Source organism: Girardinichthys multiradiatus, chromosome 20 (genome assembly GCF_021462225.1).
Source record: "Girardinichthys multiradiatus isolate DD_20200921_A chromosome 20, DD_fGirMul_XY1, whole genome shotgun sequence".
In the NCBI taxonomy this organism is placed as follows: Eukaryota; Metazoa; Chordata; class Actinopteri; order Cyprinodontiformes; family Goodeidae; genus Girardinichthys; species Girardinichthys multiradiatus.
This window is the reverse complement of record NC_061812.1, coordinates 24,224,910-24,244,176: the sequence shown is the minus strand read 5'-3', so window position 1 is coordinate 24,244,176 and position 19,267 is coordinate 24,224,910. Positions and strand designations below refer to the sequence as shown.

The window sequence follows — 19,267 nt, the reverse complement described above, 5'->3', positions numbered from 1 at the left end:
GATGTTACTGAATAGCATCACAAAACTATGTTTCCTTACACTAGACTAGGAGCAGTAACTCTAATATAATGTTTATAAAAGCTAGTAGCAATGGGAATGCAACTTTTTAGGGTGTGGTTGTGGCGCAGTGGTAAAGCTCACTACCCATATACGGAGGCTGCAGTCCTCAACGCAGGCGCCATGGGTTCAAGTCCCGGCCTTTTGACCTTTGCTGCACATCTTCCCTCTCTCCATCCCATTGTCTGTTGGTCAACTTACAAAATAAAGGCCACTAGTGCCACAAAAAACAAAAAAATGCAAAGCTGTACTCTACTATATTTCTTTCAGTATATTTAGGTCTAAATAACAGATGCATTGCAGTTTTTATTTTGGTTAAAATAGTAAAAATTTAATCAAGAAATTAGCAGAATTACTGATGCACTAAGCCATAAAATATACCTTGAGTATTACACTTGTTACACATTCATTTTCACCACAGTTTTTCTTTATGACACTAAATGGTTATTTGGGGAATGACTCAATAAAAGGCTAATTTTAAATTAAGTTCGGTTTTTTTGTTTTGTTTGATTTGTATTTTTGGCTTTGTTTGTGTTTCCACCTTCTGCAATCATTTCAAAGAAAGGAATTTTGTTCCCAAAAAAATCCTGCTTCTAAGAAGGTGCATGGCATCACTTGCTACCAGAGGAATTCAAATCCTTTGCAAGAGTGCAGTAAACACTTTGTAGAAGAGATGGAGGTCTCAGAAAGATGTGTTTCAAAAATTATATATTAGACATTATAGCATGAAATAAAGTTTTGCAATCCAGATTTGAAAGAGTTAGGAAAAATGAGCGTACAGAGCACAAGGTTTTAAATTATAATTTAGAATCTGAAACAAGTTTGTATAAAGTAGGGCTGCACAACAAATCGAATCACATTTGTCATTACTATGTCAATGTCTGCAATACTGCAATCGCAAAGAACTGCCTGGATGCAACATTTATTTGGATATCTTCTTCAAGTACCCTGTATTCACATTCTGCTTGTAATTAATAGATTTGGCCACTTGTATGGTCCATATAACTGCTCTTGGTCCTAAAGCTCACAAAAATGGTGGGAAAATTATAAGGATGACAAGGAATAAAAAGAGTTGGAAAAATGTGGGTTAATCAAAATTGATATCAATATTGTCATCACAATAGTCAGCAATAGTATTGCAAATACAAGTTTTCCTGATATTTTGCAGCCCTAAAAGATGTAGCCATCTTTAGATTAAGTTATCCAGTCACTCAACCATTATACCCAAACATTTATGTCTAATTTTAAAAGATGTTTAACAATTATATTTTTTAATGGAATTCAGAAGAAAAATTGCCTTTGCAGTCTGAAGTTTGTTCTGCAGGCTTGCCGTGAAAGCAGCTTCATAAAGTCCCAATTCATATAACTTGACATATTTCTTCAAACAATTTGTGGTAAACAATCACATTTAACTTAATGTTGTACAAATAATTCTTTAAGCTCTAAAATGCCACTAATAAATAGAAACTGCATTTTAATTTGACATTTTCATAGTTTGCTTTGTTTTAAGGCACGGCAAGTTTATTTATATAACACATTTCAGTAGCAAGACAATTCAAAGTGATGTACATGAAAAAAGAAAAAGAAACATAACAGGAAAACTACATTACAGTGGCATAAAGGTAATTAAATAATTAACAAACACAAATAATTAAAGGGAATCAAAATTAATAATTAAAATGATAAGATGATCATAAAAAAATAAAATAAAAAAGTATGGTATATAAGTAACCATATATGTCCAAAAACAGGAGTTTAATTTTAGTAAAAAATATTGTTCTCTGTTCAAAGAGAATGTAACTGTAAAAACTAAACTCATTAACTGTTTCTCGCATACAGCTTTTTATTAACCCTTCTGATTGATTTTAATGTTACATTTGCACAGCTTACATTTAGATGTCTAACAATAAAGCAATAAACAATAAAGCAATCTGTCACATTTTCTATAAGGTGCATTTAGACATTTTTGTAGACTTTTATAACCTGATAATGATTTCAACCTAAGATTTTATTCCTTTCCTCAACATTAGCAAGTCTGATAGTGACATATCACATCTGTCTTCTTTGTTAATTCGACTTTATTTAATTAGGACTTGCTATCAAGACGTGGTTGAGTTTGGGTCGATTACTGGCATTAGACTTGACAGCTAAATTTTATTTTAGCCAAGGATCTCTTACAGTGGGAGCTGTAGGTTATCTTAACTCAAATCACAACCTAAAAAACTTCATTTTAGATTTCATTTTCTGTATAAAAGCCACAATTAGCACATTAGTTCTAACTTTTCAAGACTTATCCTTTTATCAACAATGGTGCCTATCACTCAAAGATAAAAGGACTTTTATTTTGGTAGCTAATATTCCTGGAGAATAAAGAAACTTTTAAAGGTACACCAACATTAAAAACTACTTAACATGGTATTTACAATAATTATTGGCCTATCTGTTCTCCACATGACAAAACACAACGAGCAGATCATGAACAGTCCCAGAACCTTTGATGGAGTGGGTCATGGAAGTTGGTTGCTTTTCTGTGCAACAGTGCTAACGCTGGCATGAAAATAAACGAGAGCAACAAGTGGAAACACTGGTCTCGGCTGTATGTTATATTTCTGTTATCTATAAAAGTGATTTGACTAACAACATTTTTGTTAGCAGTTCTGTTTTAAAAAAATACGACCTTTTTCTGCTTTCTTTGGTAAACTTATGGTACAACGTCCTTCAGCCTAACGTCCAGCCCTGCAAGCCTCACTTTCCACACAAATGGATTTCATGGACTCAAAAGCAATTTGATTGGATATCACAAAGAACATCTTATGGGTTATTAAAATAGCAAAAGTGCATTTCAAGAACAAACATTTGTTGATGTTATCTCTTTTTTTGTTTTATCTTAGCCTTATCCTTATCTCATCCTTAGGCATCTAACTACCGGATGGTAGCATTTCGGTGTAAAAATTAACATTTCTATCATGGCCTCGACTCTTTCTTCTTTGATAACAGAAGCTTTGTATGTGCCTTCTCTGTGTACTACTTTATGTTTCAGGTAAAATGACCCCGAAGTGGTTGAATTTTGAAATCATATTCCCAAGCTTGGTTTTAACTTTGACTGTTTTCAAATATTCAAGAGCAAACAATAATGTGAAGACTTGCTTTTTATTGACAGTTCAACAGATGATATCACTATGTTATGCTGTCATGGAAATTAACCTCTGGAGTGTTGTCTGTCGTGTCTTTCAGCTGGGGGACCCAGGGGGACTTCACCACCACACACCCTTTGCCTGCTGTCAAGGTGAAACTGTTTACAGAGAGTACAGGTGTGCTGGCACTGGAAGACAAAGAACTAGGCAGGGTAATACCCCTGTTTATTCACCATTTTAGCAACTAAAACTCACTCTGAGATTCAAATGGCTATATGAATTGCAGAAGTTCAAGGATCATGCCAGAAGAACAAGACCACCAAGTTAATATTAGCTGGTTAAATAGTTTGGCTGTCAGTTTGAGTACAGCCTGGAGCTGGTTACTTAAGTGACGTGCTGCTTGTATGTTACCAGATATAGTTTTAGAACAATGTTATTTTAATAAACATGATTGATGGAACTTACACCATAACAGTCCATGTTTTTTGTTACCAATTATATGTTTCCATACAGCCAAATTAATATTTCTTGAAGGGAAGGGAAAATGTAGTTTTCTTTTTTAAGCAAGCTAACAAGCAGTGTGCAGCTAATGGTTGGGAAGGGGCAGCACTCTATGCTCTATTCTGCCGTGGACAACTCCTGTACAAGCAGCTTTATTTGTCTTTCTCGTAACTAAGAGAAGCATTATGTCAGCCAGCTCACTGGCAGTGCACAGCAGCAGCAAGTGGGGGAGGGAAAGCAGTGTGTTACTCTATGTCCATGTAGCTGTAAACCTTCTAGCAACCAGCTGAATTTGTTTTTCTTCTAAGCATGTATTATTTTTTTCTCTACAAACATCTCCTACTGTTACTTCCCTACATTATGCTTCCTTTTGACTGTGAAAAATCTTTGTTTATGCTATTTATAAGGTAAAAGCCTGTTTATATAAAAGAAAAAACAAATATTCCTTGAGTTCTGACATCACTGAGACTTTTGTTTAAATCTCATCTGACTCAATTTGACACAAACGTCGAGGGAGCAGAAACAGAAATCTGTTCTTTGTGCTTTCTTGCCTAAAAGTGACAGGTACCTAAGAGAAGTAGTTCTGCTGGTGTGCGTTGGGCCAGTGGCACCTCAGATGTCCCTGTAGTGACAGTGACCTTGTCTGTGACAGGGCTCTTTGATCTCCTGCTCCAACACATTTGGCAGGGAAGCAGGCTTCATCAAAGCTCTTTAAGTCAGCAAAGAGAGATTAGGACTCTTCTTCTTCTTGGAGGCAGAACAAAACAGTGTTCTTCTGTTGCTCCACTGCATCTCAATTTAAAATTTCACTAGAGGCAAGCACACATAATCACCAGCCTCTGCAAAGACTAACGGGCGCTGCTAAATGCTGCACAAGAAAACGAAATAAAGACTCACAATCAGGAAATCAGGGCAGACGATAAGTGAATTTTTGCTTTATTGTGGTGTATTTGTGTGCAGGTTGTCCTCCACCCAACACCTAACAGTCCCAAACAGTCAGAGCTCCATAAGATGACCGTGACCAAAGCTTGCCCTGACCAAGATCTCAAAATAAAGCTGGCTATACGCATGGACAAACCACAGAACATGAAACACTGCGGGTAAGAAAAGGTCCACAGCTAAATAAGACACTCAGGGATGTTCTTATGAGGATTTCATTGTCTGTGCCTTTCCTGTAAAACTCCAACCCCTCTTAGCTTCTTGGCCTCATTTCTTTTCACGTGCTGTGGAAAAATACAGTGAAGGGCACAACTCCCCCTGGTGGATGCTAGTGTGTAGTTTATATAGATATGAACATATGTTTTCCATTAGAAAAGCCAACACCATTAAAGCCAATTAAGTCAATTTTTATCACTAGCCATTGATATAATCTTTGGTTATTCAAAAAGAAAAGGTTAGTTGTGTTGTAAAAAAGGATGATGTGAAATAAATTATGGTAATTTCGTTCAAAGTTTATTCATGTTTATGGTGACATGATTTCTGATCTAAGTTTACTGCTTCTGCAGGTATCTGTGGGCTTTTGGGAAGAATGTTTGGAAACGCTGGAAGAAGCGTTTCTTCGTCCTTGTGCAGGTAAGCTCTTTCTTAAACATGGTGAAGTATTGTGTGACATCTACAGAGATGAAATCCAGTTTTATAAAAGTGAAACATTAGTTCAGCATGAATCTTAATTGCAAGAAGAACTATTACAGTCTCATTTAGGAGCAGAATCTCTGTGATCGAGATGGTCGTAACACAGAAATAACACAGCAGTAACTGAGAATCTCTGAGGGAGATGATAAACAGAGTTTAATTTGTGTTTGTAAGAACAGAAATTACAGGAATTACAAGAATTTTAAAGGAGTTACAGCAAAACCATGTCTGGTACAGATGGGAGCTTATATATATTTTTTCACATTGGGAAATTTGTGAATGTGTATCTCATCTAGTTGTAATAATATCTCAGGAATTGATATGTTCTTAGTTTGAGCTCAGTTCCTTTAAACTTTTAAATGTTTGTAAACCAGGTGCTATTGTCTTGTAGCCATTTCCTGACTTATGAACATCCCACCTCTGCCGAAATTGAATGACGTGTTCACTGTCTCCCCCATTTTGAGGAGTGACTCAGATGGGACTACAGATTAAAAATAGACCTTGTGGCTAAATCTGGCATATTTACATGACAGTCTAATTTACTCATGTTAATTAATATGCACTGCCCTATTAAATAAATTAACATAAATAGGCAAAAAGGGGATGGCAAACATTTTGACACTGGGAATTATTACATAAATGTATTAAAATTAGTTGGATTTTCTACATTTTTGCAATATGAGATTATGCCACTACAACAAACAAATTTGAAGTATTGGTTTATGAACTAGTATTAATTAACATTATTCTTCATTTTATCACCCAGTGCATACAGGAATGAAAATTAAACTGTCTTATGTTTTTGGTTAATGTGAGCTCTTTAACTTTGTCTATAGGTGAGTCAGTATACCTTTGCAATGTGCAGCTACAGAGAGAAAAAATCAGAGCCACAGGAGCTTCTGCAGCTGGATGGGTATACTGTGGACTACAGTGACCCCCAGCCTGGTAAGAATGCACAGGAAAAAATTTCATAAAGCTGCAAGCAAACATACATGTATATTATGAATCTTCAATATTTGTTTCTTGACATCTCAAAGGCTTGGATGGAGGCAGGACTTTCTTCAATGCAGTGAAGGAGGGAGACACTGTGATCTTTGCCAGTGACGACGAGCAGGACCGTATCCTGTGGGTCCAGGCCATGTATCGTGCTACTGGCCAGTCCCACAAGCCCGTTCCACCCACTCAGGTCCAGAAATTAAACTCCAAGGGGGGTGCTTCAGCCCAAATGGATGCCCCCATTTCTCAGTTCTGTAAGTAACCTGTAGCACAATATATCCACTTAGGCAGAAAGCAGTTTCCAAAGCTCTAACCCATAAATGTGTCACACCATGCGCTCCCCATCCCTCCTGCAGCTACAAAACGTGCACATAGAGCTAACACACAAGCACACGCACACTGCATTGACCTCTCACGGATTTTCCTCCAACATCTAATGGACTTCCACTCATTGTCACCACTTCCTCAGTGTTTAACAGCGCACTTCCATTCACTTCATCAGTCGGTTCATTAGGAACAACCAACCTGAAAGAAAATTCAGCATCCAGATGCAGGATGACCTGCAGAGTCGTCACACATAGGATTCAAACATTCAGACCAGCGTCCTGGTTAAATTGAGTTTTATACAGACATGACAAAACTTCTAATAAATCTGTGATTGTACTTGTATTCTGAAGCGGTCTCCAGGTCAGGTAGCTAATGGCAGGTAAGACTGTTTAAGCAGTGTGCCGTCTGTACCAACTTTTGCTTTAAATGTCTTTTGTGTCCGTCCCCCCTTCCCCCCCATCCCACCTAATTTGAGAAGATAATCAATTCTGACAGCAACAATTTCTTTCCCTGTCAGAGCTTACTCAGGTTGGTTTTGACCCATGCACTCATTGCTTTCTTATCATTCTAACCCAAAAGTCAGTGTGCCTTTGTACATACCAGTACTAAAACAGACCTCCTACCTAGCAGAACTAATGATACATATAATTAACAATCCCCAATAATAGATCCTGCTATTCAGAACAAAACTTTTTGTGTGCATCATTTTTCAACTGCACTAGATCCAGTTTTTATCAAGACGGAATGTAAACTCATAATTGGCTGAGTTTTGCACTAATATTAGAAACAACAATAAACAAACATGCTTATTCCACTGTTTGTTGAATGTATGAGACGTAACTAGTTGAGTTACACAAAATCCTGTCACATAAGACTCTCTGTTGTTTCTCCACTGTTTATTTTTCGTCCAGTACGTGATTCTTGTTGTGGTTAGTTGATTCCTCTGGTGCCAGCTGTCTGCCATTCAAACAGCCTCCTCACAGTGGCACAGACCAACCCCCCTCTCCCGAAACATTGTGGCAACACCACCATGCGTACATGTTTCACCCCCTGGTGGTCTTGAATGGCACTGGGACCATATTACATGCAAATCCCTTTTTACTCTGCTGCAGTGGACACCTAAATAAAGAACAAAGAGTCCTATAAAGGCTCCATGATTTGTATTTATTAATTTTCTCAAAGGACTCTCGGTGCACATTGCATGTCACAAATGTTCTGTACAAAAGGGAAATATTATTTGGTTGAATATTTTTTTTTCTTTTTAAATCTAAATCTAAATTGGTCAAAACACGTTTTACCACCAGGGCATAAGACATTTTTTTGACTTGTGAACAAGTTGTTTCCTATCATATAGTTGTGAAGATGCCTTTCAAAGGGACGCTAAACAAATATAAAAAAGACAAGTTTGTGTTTGACTTGTATAGAACTAGCAAGACACCACAGTTTAGTTTCCTTTATAGTGGCTCCCAAAAGTGTGCAAACCCCTGTTTAAATTCCAGGTTGTTGAGACTTGAAAAAAAAGATCTTTAAGAAGTAATTTCCTGTACAAGCAAATCTGATCTTGATTAGGTAATATTTGTCCACCCTGTAGTATCCACCCTGTACAGCAAAGGTCTCGGTGTCTCTCAGGTTACGAAGATACCTCTTGTACGTAGTCCTCTTCAGAAGACAGATGTTCAGACTTAGATTTAGCTTTTGATGAAGCTGTAATTTTGTTGACTAGGATGTATGCTTGTACTCACAATGATGCTTAAAAATTAAATCTATCTTCATCTTAAGTTTTCTAACAGACCTGAAGATTTTGGGTTAAAACTGATTGATTGGTCACAACTTCATCCACCTTGATAAAAAGCATGGCTCCACCCAAAGAAAAGTAAGCATGTAGCATAATGCTGCCACTACCGTGTTTATTTGTGGGAATTGGGTTATTTTAGTGATGCTCCGGGCTGCTACTATGCAAATCCCACCTTTTAAAATTGTTGACCGAGAAGTTCCAGTTTGGTTTCTTCAGACCATAAAACATTCTCCCAAAAGGTTTTAGGAGATTTTAGGCAAGGCTGGATGTTTTATTCTTTTGAGGAAAAGGTTTCAGACTTGCAATCCTACAGCTTAGTCCAGACATGAGAATTCTGCAGATTATTGTCACACGCAGAACACAACAGGAACTTGTTGGAAATTCATGCAGCTCCATCAGTGTTACTGTTGGCCTCTTGACACCTAAGCAGCTTCTCCTGACTGACACCTTTGTTCTGAGAGATTATTTTGATCCCTTGTGAGCTCTATGGTGTTAATTACAAGACACAAATGAGCAAAAGTCAGGAAAATCTTTCCAGGATAGCATATCTTTATTTTATGTTTACCAGATTCCCTGTAATTGATAGCAGGTTGCGGAAATTATTGCTTGTTGTCCAATTTGTTCAAGTTACCAAAACAGAGGTGTGTAGAATTTTAAAAGCTACTTTAAATCCTGCTTGTAATCATTTATGCCACAAAAAATGAATTACTTATTGAATCATTCTGTTCAGGAAACCACAACTACTTTACTGAGGTTACAGAGAGATCACAGTTTGCTGTTAGTTTGGCACAGAGTGGTTCTACTGGAAGGGCATCATGCCCCACTTTCAAAGATGGATTAATCAAGTAGTTTAGCAGTTTATTGCTCTTCATAATGTTTCAGTCAGAGTATAACTTAGGGTTTTTCTGTTCATCGAAAAGTGTGGGACAGCTGGTAACACATCTAATGGAAGTGCTGCATTAAGAGCAGCAACAGCCAGGGCAGTCCTGTTATACACTTTAAAAACACAGATTTATCAGTTAAATCATGTGACATGAAAGCTCTGAAACTGACTGCTGCAGCAAAGGGTCAACTGATTCATTTTCTAATGTGCAGGATGGCAGTCCAAATACACCCCGTTTATAAAATACCAGAGCCTGCCAGGACAGACAAATGACAGGTGCTTTTGTTAAAATAGAGTCATAAGTAGTAAGGATTTCCTGATTTAGACTCCTTGTGTCTGAGTCATGTGAGATGCCGTATCTTCCTTTAAGATAAGCCTAACAAGCTTATTTTTATACAGCACAAAACAAATAAATAGCTACCTTTGGTGTTCTTGTGAACAGTAAGCTTATTAAAATCACCAACACGCATGTTTGTGTGAAGCTCTGCAATACTTTAAGAAAAACAACATTTCAATGCATTAAATAAAAGGTACTTTTTTATATTTCTACACATTGCAGGATATTCTTAACAAAGAAGGACATTTTTTAAACTAAAAAAAACACCAGAAGAGAAATTAGAAAATTATTTACCACAGTGTTTCTACTATTATTGTCAAAACCTGTTGCTTAGATTTTCATTGAGACAATAAAATTATTCACCTTAAAGAGCGCTGACAGCCATACCCTGACAGACATTTTAATAAATATTTTTTCATTTTGTTGTTGTTTTGAAAGTGTCATGAACGTCATTTGTAGAATAAAAAATTATTGAAGCACAATCTGTGTTATAAAAAAGGTCTCCTGCGGAGCTAGAAAAGGTCAGATGTCTTAGTGCCCATGTCCCCACATTAGTTTAGGCAGGATTGGGACATTATGAGTAACTAGAGTTATTTTTGACATGAAGAGCAGTAATTGTAGTCTTCAGTGCTAATGCGTTTCAGTTTCATGCAACTGAAAAGGAGGAAGTTACCTTTTCCTAGCTGGAGTCTACATGACATTTTTGACATAAAAACTGCCTTTTGTTGTTAGTTTATTATAGTTATGTGTTTGTTTGCCAGTTTCTCTTTTACAGGAACATTTGTGTTTGATCAGACTTAGTGACAGTACTTAATAGCTCTCAGCTACTTTAAGTACTCGTCGTTATTTCCAGAAGAAACCAACTGCAGTGGAGTAATGAGGATAAACTCTGTATTCTTCTCTCTGTCTCTCTTCTTCTCTCTCTGACTGTCTTCCTCTTCGTCTCTTTAAATATACCTCAACATATGTTGTTCACACATCCTCACATGTGCTCACACACCACCGCCCAACACACTCTCCTGTTAGTTATAGCTTGTTGTTTTTTCAGTTATGTTTTTATCTTCTTCATGCTTTGCCTGGACCTTTCTTTAGTAAAATGCAGCTGCTAGGTCAGGGTCTCTCGTGATTTGCTCTCCTCCAGCCTTGTTGCTAGTCTTTATGTTATTCTGGTTTGTCCTTTCTTACCCTGCTGTCTTCTAGCTGGACTCAAGGGTAAGTGCTTCCTTGTAGCCGGCACTGCTCAGATAATCCCCGGCGATTATCTGACAAATGCAACGTTCTTTCTCTCTTCTCTCCCTCTTCTTCTTCCTTTTCTTCCCCTTTTTCACATCTCGCTTCATGTCTTAGACATTAGTTGATTACTTTTTTTTGTTTTTAATAACCTCAACTTGTAGAGCAAAGTAGAAGCATCCATTCGTGCCCGTATAGGATGCATGTACTTTATATCTAAGAACTTATTTTTTTACTCAGTAATGATTGAAGATTATATGAAAGCTTTTTCAGCATAATTGCCTTCTCTCTTTTTTCTTATTGGTGGCCGGATCCCTCAGAGTAAAGCAACCTTGTAAAGAAAAATGTGACTAACAGATTAGATGGTAAACTATTTTAATATTATGAGGAAGGGATAGTGGATTGATTTATTTGCCGAACAAAAAGATACTGTATGTTACAATAACGAATCTTATCAAAAAAGGTTCAAAATGTATATTTAAACTCCTCAAAAATTGCTTAAAAATGTTATTTAGGTCAATCATTGTAAATCCTGATTAGTCACCTTTACTATGAGGTACAACTTGTAAGGATCATGCAACGATGAATCAAGCAACACAGCTAAATGTGTGGGCAGCATCCTCCAAAAATTTGCCAAAATCCCATGCAGTATTCTACTGCTGGTATTTACTCATGTTTTTGAGCTTCAACTTGAGTGCTAAATTATTGCCAGTGTGTCACACATGAGGCTTTTGAAGTGTGCTTCAAGCCTCAACATGCCACGTTTGTGCCTGTTAGGTAAGGCACGTGCCATAGGGCAACTGGAAGCTGGTGTTCCAGTAAGTAGACTGGGGAGACTTATTTGGTGTCAGCCATGGTACCGATGCAAAACCTAGGACCAACTTTTGTGAAGACATACTAATGTCAGCAATCTCAACACAGTGAGAAATTGCAGTAAAATTCTGCAGCCAGTGAAGATCCTGAGGATATGGGACCTAACTCAAACAAGTGGTTCCAGTTTTAGCTGCTTTCGATACAGTATTAACCCTACACATGGATGAATCCGCCACTAGACCAATGTGCTGTTTCAGAGCTGCTTAATGTCAGCAAAAATGTTTAAAGAACTTGAGACACAGGCGTTTTCTAAAAATATTCCTCCAGCTGAGTCGACAGTTCTGCCCTGAAGCAGGCAGATAAGGCAAATAGCAGTAATAAAACTGGACATGAAAGATAAGAGAACAGAAACTACCTTAAAAAAAACAAAATAAAAACGGAAATGACACAGTAACACCCACAGAGCCAGGATCATCACAGAGTGTCTTCAGAAGCCTCTACCCAAGTGTACAGTTGTGGGATCGTTTGAGGAGTGCTCTATGTGCGAGTGACCAGTGACACCACACCGGTTGACCTTCAATAACTTCTTATCGAAGATTGGGATGCTAAGCTGTATGCCAAGGCTGCATGATATAAGGAAAATCTGAAACTGTGATATTATTGTTTTCCTCACTCTTTTCTTTGTTTTCACCATGATGGTGTCCCTACAACTCTCCATGTCCTTCAGCATCTTACTACCTAAGATCAGGTGTTTGTTTTTTTGCCAGAAAAGTTTTAATGTATTACACCTGATGTTTTACAGCCTTTGAAAACACTGCATCCAAGGAGTCCTTTGCTCGCATCAAAATTGTAATATTGTTTGTTATATATTGTGCTGCTCTACTGTGTATGGGTCTTCCACAGGCTGTTGGAGTTACTGACAGAATAAAAGGAATACTGTAAAAATGACTTATATTTGTGTTGCTTTTTTTTTTCCTTTTTACTGTAGCAAAGCAAAGTCATCCAAATGTACTAAAAACTTAAGCCAAACGTGAACACAAACTTTAGAATTTTAGCCCATTTTTTGGAGACACCAATCCCACATTTAGTGGTGCTTCTTTTCCCATTGATGCGTTTTCCTTACAAGTTGTACCTTATGGTAAATGGGACTTAATTGGTTTATAAAAAAAGCTCATTAGTTTAATTAAAGTCGAGCAATGGTTGTCTCAAATAATATTTCCAAACTATTTTTGGGAAGTTTATTTATGTGAAGAAAGCCCATGCACATGCAGTGGTTTTTGAAAATGTCTTCAATGCAATGAGTGTTATTTTTTATGCTTTATTTCTGAGGGCTCAATTACTTATAATTATTTTTGTTTGAGCTTTCCCTGATGAGAGTTGGCAAATATGTACGCGGAGTATTCTGAATGCCAAAGACAAGGAGTAGCCACTGCCGCCCCTTCTTACAGAAAAAATACTCCGGACCCCCTCCCTCCTTCTCTGTCCTACTGTAGATGGGCCTGTAGATATAGAGGCTAGACCGGTGTTATGCCTCCCAAAAAAGGAGAGGTGTCACTATAATTTCTTTTGATTGCTCTTATTTTGCTTGAAATAGGACAACACCCGTGTCATGTGTCCATAATTCTGTACAAAACGGAGAGTTTTTCATTCATCCCTACCCCCATCTCCCAGAGAATGATAACAGTTCTGCCTCTGTCGACTTCATGCTATATTTACCCATGTACTTGCACCAAATTGTATTGCTTTTACCCTTTTAGAGTTCTCCGGTAGTGGTATGCTTGTTAGTGTGTTACTTAGAGATCATGAATACAGTGCAACATACTCAAGTATTGTCAACTTGCAGATGCGTAGAGAAGAGACAAAATAAGGGAATGCAATTAAAAAAAGTAAAGAAGATAAAATGCAAATTTCAAAAGGGGTCTGCAGATGTGCATGACAATTATATGCGTATTGAAACGTCCGATCTCCAGCATGTTGGACCCTATAAATGTATGCAAAAGTAATCTCATATTCACCTTGGTGATTTTTTTTTATTTGTGGTTGAAGTTATTATGAACACATTTATGTGAGTTATGATAATTGTTTTTGGTTTACATGTCATTCAACTGATCTAAAAGAAAATTAATCCTATTTGATGTGTCTCATATTCCAACCCCACACACACTTTCTTAACTCTTTGGATGTCTTTTCACCTTTTCATTACTACACTACAAAATCAGTTCACTTGCCTGAAAGTGATTTTTGCTTTCACACATTAACAACTTGTGTCTGTCTCACTCCCCTCCACCAAAAGCTTGTCCTACCAAACAGATTCACTTTCTCACATCCAATACATATTTTTTCAGTGTTTCCCAACATTAAATGTTTCTGTCCAGACATTTCATTTTTTCCTTATGATGCACTGTCCTTTTTTTGTCTTTTATTTCCTCTCAGTCCCCTACTGCCATCGTCACTTTCTATTGGTTGACTCATGTTTTCCTTCTCAGACTGAAGTGAAAATGACTTGAAGATTAGTGTAACTCTATAGGGTCCCTTCTTATATCAAGACAGGATGATACCCCCTCACTGACCCAGAGGGTGACAGTTGTGCCCTGTTGTGTATCTCAGCCCTGCCGTGACAAGATCAGGTCTCCGCTTCCCACATCCCGCCACCGAATCGTCATCTCTCATGTCAGCGTCTTCTAAATGTGAAACCTGTCACTCCCACCGAGGACATGACTGTACCTCTGGTCTCCATCATTGTGTCATTGTCTCTCAGTCTGTTATAATATTTACAGAAGAAAAATTAGTTTTTTGTTGTAAATCTGTAAACAAATCCACCAGTGGTTAATTAATCCAAATTTATTCAGTTACAATCCTTCACAACAGTATGCATACACCTTGATTTAAAAAAATGTTTTTTTACATTATGTCACATTACAACCACAAAATTCAATGCACTTTATAGGAATTTAATGTGATGGATTAACACAAATTAGCACATAATTGTAAAAATGAAAAGAAGTGAAGTTTGTTATTCATAATTTGCCAATACTAATATCAACCACCTTATGCTGTAATTACAGCTGTGGGTTTTTAAGAGTTGTCTCTCATGGCTTTGCACATCTTAAACTGATTTCCTCCCCGTTCTTCTTTTTCAAAGAAGAATGAGGAAAGGGTATCAAAGTAAAGGGGCTGAACATAAATGCACATCACATATTAAGATATTTCTTTAACAAAATTTGAAACCCATGCCTTTATTTAATTTTTAGTTCTACTTTGCAATTTGTTGCTGCGATATGTTGGTTTATCACATACAATTCCAATATACAGAAACACATTGAAGTGTTTGGTTGTAATGTGACAAAATTTGGAAATGTCCAGAAAGTGTTACAACTTCTGCTAGGCACTGTAAAACAGTTTTTAGGCATATTTCAATGTTAATATGGTACTTTTTTCATTGAGTTTTGCAAAACAGGCTGGATGTTTTAATCATTTGTTTGCTTTTCCAACACTTTTAAAATACTTGTATGTTTCTCTGGCAAACAGCAAGACAAACTTGAAAGGTTGTAGATGGTCAAGTTCACGAATCCTTTATGAAGGACAAAATACAAATATTGGCTTTGTAGAAGTCATATATTTTTAAAAATCTTGCATTAATAATTTTTTCTGTTTTTATCCAACTACTCTAAATAAACAGTATCTTGGATTTTTTTAGTTTTTGTTCCACTAGCACACATATTTGTCAGGACCTGAGTGACAACCTTTGAGAATGGCAGAATCTATTGAATGCATACAGAAAAAAACAATTAAATTTAATCTAGAAGTACTTCTTCAAACATGTTTTAATCTTCAATGATGTCTTTTTTCTATAAAACAAGAGCCAACGTCCCTGCATGCATGCACATATAGTTGAAGATTTATAGGTTCATCCACTAATACAAAAAAAATCTTTATTTTATTCATTATTATATTTACGCACTCTTTACGCTGTCCAACACAATGCAAGTTGACAATGTAAGCTGTAATTGTTATAATTTGCCCTTAGAAGTAGCTCAACGATCCTGTAAAGTTGTACTGAAGCATTGCTGTTGTCCTTCGCCTCACTGACGACCCTCTCTTCTGAATCGTGTGTTTTTCCTTGTGCCGTTTGGCTGGATAGACGCTGACAGAGCTCATAAACACGGCATGGATGAGTTTATCTCCGCTAACCCCTGTAGCTATGACCACGCCTCGCTTTTTGAGATGTTGCAGCGGCTCACACTGGACCACAGGCTCAATGACACCTTCTGCTGCTTGGTAAGTGACTCTGTCAGGTATTATACTTACATGAAATCACTTGGGGGGTAGGGGGTGGTTTTGTATGATGCTGTGCAGTATTGCAGTCTCCATTTGATTTTGTGTTTTGCAGGGATGGTTTAGCCCAGGCCAGGTGTTTGTCCTGGATGAATATTGTGCAAGAAACGGAGTCCGAGGTTGTCACAGACATCTGTGCTACCTACGTGATCTTCTGGAGCGGGCAGAAAACGGGGCTATTATCGACCCCACTCTTCTGCACTACAGCTTTGCTTTTTGTGCATCCCATGTGCATGGGAACAGGTGTGCGCTCTCTTCTTTTGACCTGCAAGCAACATTTACCAAATTTGGCATTTTAGTAGCTGCATCACTTTAGTTGATAAGTTGAGAAATAAAAAACAGAGATGTTTTTTGCATTTCCAAATGCAAACTTAGAATCATACTCATCAATTGAGCAAATATGGTTATAGATTCCTGGTCCATGAACCAGACATTTACTGTATTATAACACATTTTTTTAAATAACACTCTATTTTAGGCATTATCTAGAGACGTTTCACAGCGATAGGTTGGATGTTATGAAGTGGGGGTCTTTATCCACAGTCAGTATTTTACCTGACAACACATAGAATTATTTGTGTCTGGATAAACAGAAAAAAGGTTCAGACCAGAGAGTATGAGCCTATCAATACCTTTTTGCTGCTGGGATCTCACTAACATGCCTATGACCATATTTATCCTATTTTTGGGTCAGCTGAATAGTGTTTGACTCAGCCGCCTAAATGTTTGGTTCTAATTTTCTTTGTTGCAATAATATGCTGGTTTAAAAAACGTCTAGTCGGAAGAGAGGGAGAAGAAAACAATACAAGTAAAACAATAAGCTTCTTTCTTCTTCCTGTGATCTGACCAAAAATTGTTTTTAAAGTATTTGTTACTTTTTGTATTATGGTATTAAAATTTTAATATTGAAAACACATTAGAAACTGTATTAGATGGGTATGGTATCTAGTTTAGTGACTTCTTTACTTTATAAACTGGCATTCTTATTCTTGTGGCTTGTCACTAAATTCTCTGTCAAAGCAGCTTGGCCCTTAAAAATGATCTGATATATTATCTTCTTGTATCAAAACTATTCCTGTCTGTGCTTTTTTTTTTTTTTTTTTAACAATAAAATGTTGTAAGGAGAAAAGTTTAGGTCAGTTTCTCAGCAAACACAACTGACTGACAGCTTACACCCCCAGATGGGGAAGGGGGCAGTGGATGCTACTCTACACTCCATAGGAGCAGATAAACCTCCACTGTCTCTGGCAGGTCATTAAAACGAATTTAAAAATGAGGAATAAAATGGAACAGGAAATACTAGTGATTTTAAACCACAAACAAGGAACAACTCAAACTAGCCCCAGCCATTCACACATTTTCCCACTAATTTATATTTTGTCATCTTTAAGTTTGCTTATTTTAAGTTGTTTTGTTTATTTATTTGTATCTTATGTCTTTGTATAACAATTTCGTGTGGACATATATTCTTGTTTTCTACCATTTTTCTTTGTTTTTCTTTTCTCTCTGTTCTTTGTTGCCATAGTCTCTTACTGTCCATATTATTCATCCTCCCATGCGTCCGTAAAAGTCAGAGAGGGCAGCAGTTACTGGGGGCCGCTGGGCTACGAGGCCCTAGTATCCCCACAGAGCTCCCAAAGCCCAGATCCTCAGGCTGCTGCTAAGCGAGCGTGCATATTCAAGTTTAGACAAAGAAAGAAGTCCTTTCAGAGCGAAAAAAGGTGAGATTAGAAAGAAAAGTAGTCTCAGGCTTTGCTGTCAGCTTCAAAGGACCTGATAGTGGCCCAACAAAGTTTTTTTTAATCATTATTTAGAGTTGAGATGAGAGTATGCTCAATTAGTTAAACATCTGGAGGACTTCAGCTGGGTAAAAGTGTATGGATGTGATCCTCACAGGCCAGACGGACTGAGCACGGTGAAAGTGGACGAGAAGGAGCGCTTTGAGGACATTAAAGAAAGGTTGCGTGTCATTTTGGAGAACAACATTGTAAATTTCAGGTGACTGAATCAAACATTCGAACAATAACTGTACATGTTTGTTTTTGTTTTTTTTACTGAAAGCTTTGTCATATTTGCCTCGTAGATATTTTTTCCCTTTCGGTCGTCCAGAGGGGGCACTGAAAGCCGCTTTGTCCTTGCTGGAGAGGGTTTGTAGATTCACAAAAGCCCTCTTGCACCAAAGGAAATAATAACAATGATCTAATCTATGTATCTTGTTTGAATATTTGCTCTCTCATTTAGGTCCTGATGAAGGATATTGTGACTCCAGTTCCACCAGAAGAAGTTAAAGGAGTGATTCGCAAATGTTTGGAGCAGGCTGCTCAGCTCAACTACCAGCGGATCAAAGACTATGCTATAATTGAAGGTAACCAGTAAAATATAATTGAGCAAAGAGTAATGACTGCAGAATAAAATTAAGTAATGAGTTGTTACAATGTTTCAATTAAGCTTTTAAATATCAGCAGTTGACATAGAAAGTAGAAAAAGCTTTGAACATGTTTTCTTTTTCTGACTCCAGTTTCAGACTCACCCTGTCACTGTAAATATATTAAATATATTATTTACACTTGTTGAGTTCACTTGGTATATGGCTAATTTGAGTCCATAACCCAAATGATTTGTGGCACCCCAGATGTTAAAAATGTGCCGTCACTTTCTGTCTCTCCATTCAATAACTCTCTCCTTTGTTTCAGGCCTGCTTTAGCTCTGTGCAGTTCTGTAGGTCAAGTTGGCTTTTGTGTAGAGGTGTGTGAGTAAAAATGCATTCAAATCCAAAGCCCTGAAATCTGTTGATGTGCTGATCTCTCATTGTGCCTCGACTATTTAAACCCGACATTAGATGATTGGACCAGTATCTCAGCTTGACTCAGTGGCCACTCTGACTCCCAGTACCCAGTTGCTGCATCTTCTCCACTCCTCCCCTTTCTCCCTTTAGCTCTTAATGATTCCTCTATAATTCCTCCAGCTAACTTTGCCAGACCCCCCTCCCCACCTCCTTTCACCTTTGTCTAATGATCCCGCTTAAAACCAGTCTTCTGCTCCCTGTTCTTCCCTGTCCACTATGCTTTTCTCTCTTCTTCCACAGATATCGCTTTATTAAATCTCTATAACCTGTATTATGTAGCTTTTTTTTTTAAAGAATGCTGGGATTGCAGAGAGAGCGGTGGTTTCAGAGTTTGTTAGCCCTGCAGGTGTTTTCCAAAAGTACACAAATTACTTGGGTGTTC

At 37.4% G+C, this 19,267-nt stretch overlaps 1 protein-coding gene across 15 annotated transcripts in view; it reads left to right on the top strand.

The window, feature by feature from the left end:
• Positions 1-19,267, top strand: part of cadpsb (Ca2+-dependent activator protein for secretion b) — a 117,971-nt gene that overhangs the window by 62,716 nt on the left and 35,988 nt on the right. For 11 of the 15 annotated variants that reach the window (XM_047346736.1, XM_047346735.1, XM_047346738.1 and 8 more), the window contains exons 7-17: positions 3,292-3,403; positions 4,653-4,792; positions 5,198-5,264; positions 6,161-6,269; positions 6,362-6,574; positions 10,863-10,874; positions 15,847-15,983; positions 16,096-16,283; positions 17,937-18,038; positions 18,124-18,187; positions 18,282-18,405. In XM_047346736.1, the coding sequence (XP_047202692.1) occupies positions 3,292-3,403; positions 4,653-4,792; positions 5,198-5,264; positions 6,161-6,269; positions 6,362-6,574; positions 10,863-10,874; positions 15,847-15,983; positions 16,096-16,283; positions 17,937-18,038; positions 18,124-18,187; positions 18,282-18,405 (1,268 nt within the window). The remainder of the gene's footprint in view (positions 1-3,291; positions 3,404-4,652; positions 4,793-5,197; positions 5,265-6,160; positions 6,270-6,361; positions 6,575-10,862; positions 10,875-15,846; positions 15,984-16,095; positions 16,284-17,936; positions 18,039-18,123; positions 18,188-18,281; positions 18,406-19,267) is intronic. The other 4 variants (XM_047346739.1, XM_047346737.1, XM_047346730.1 and 1 more) reach the window with 1 other exon arrangement.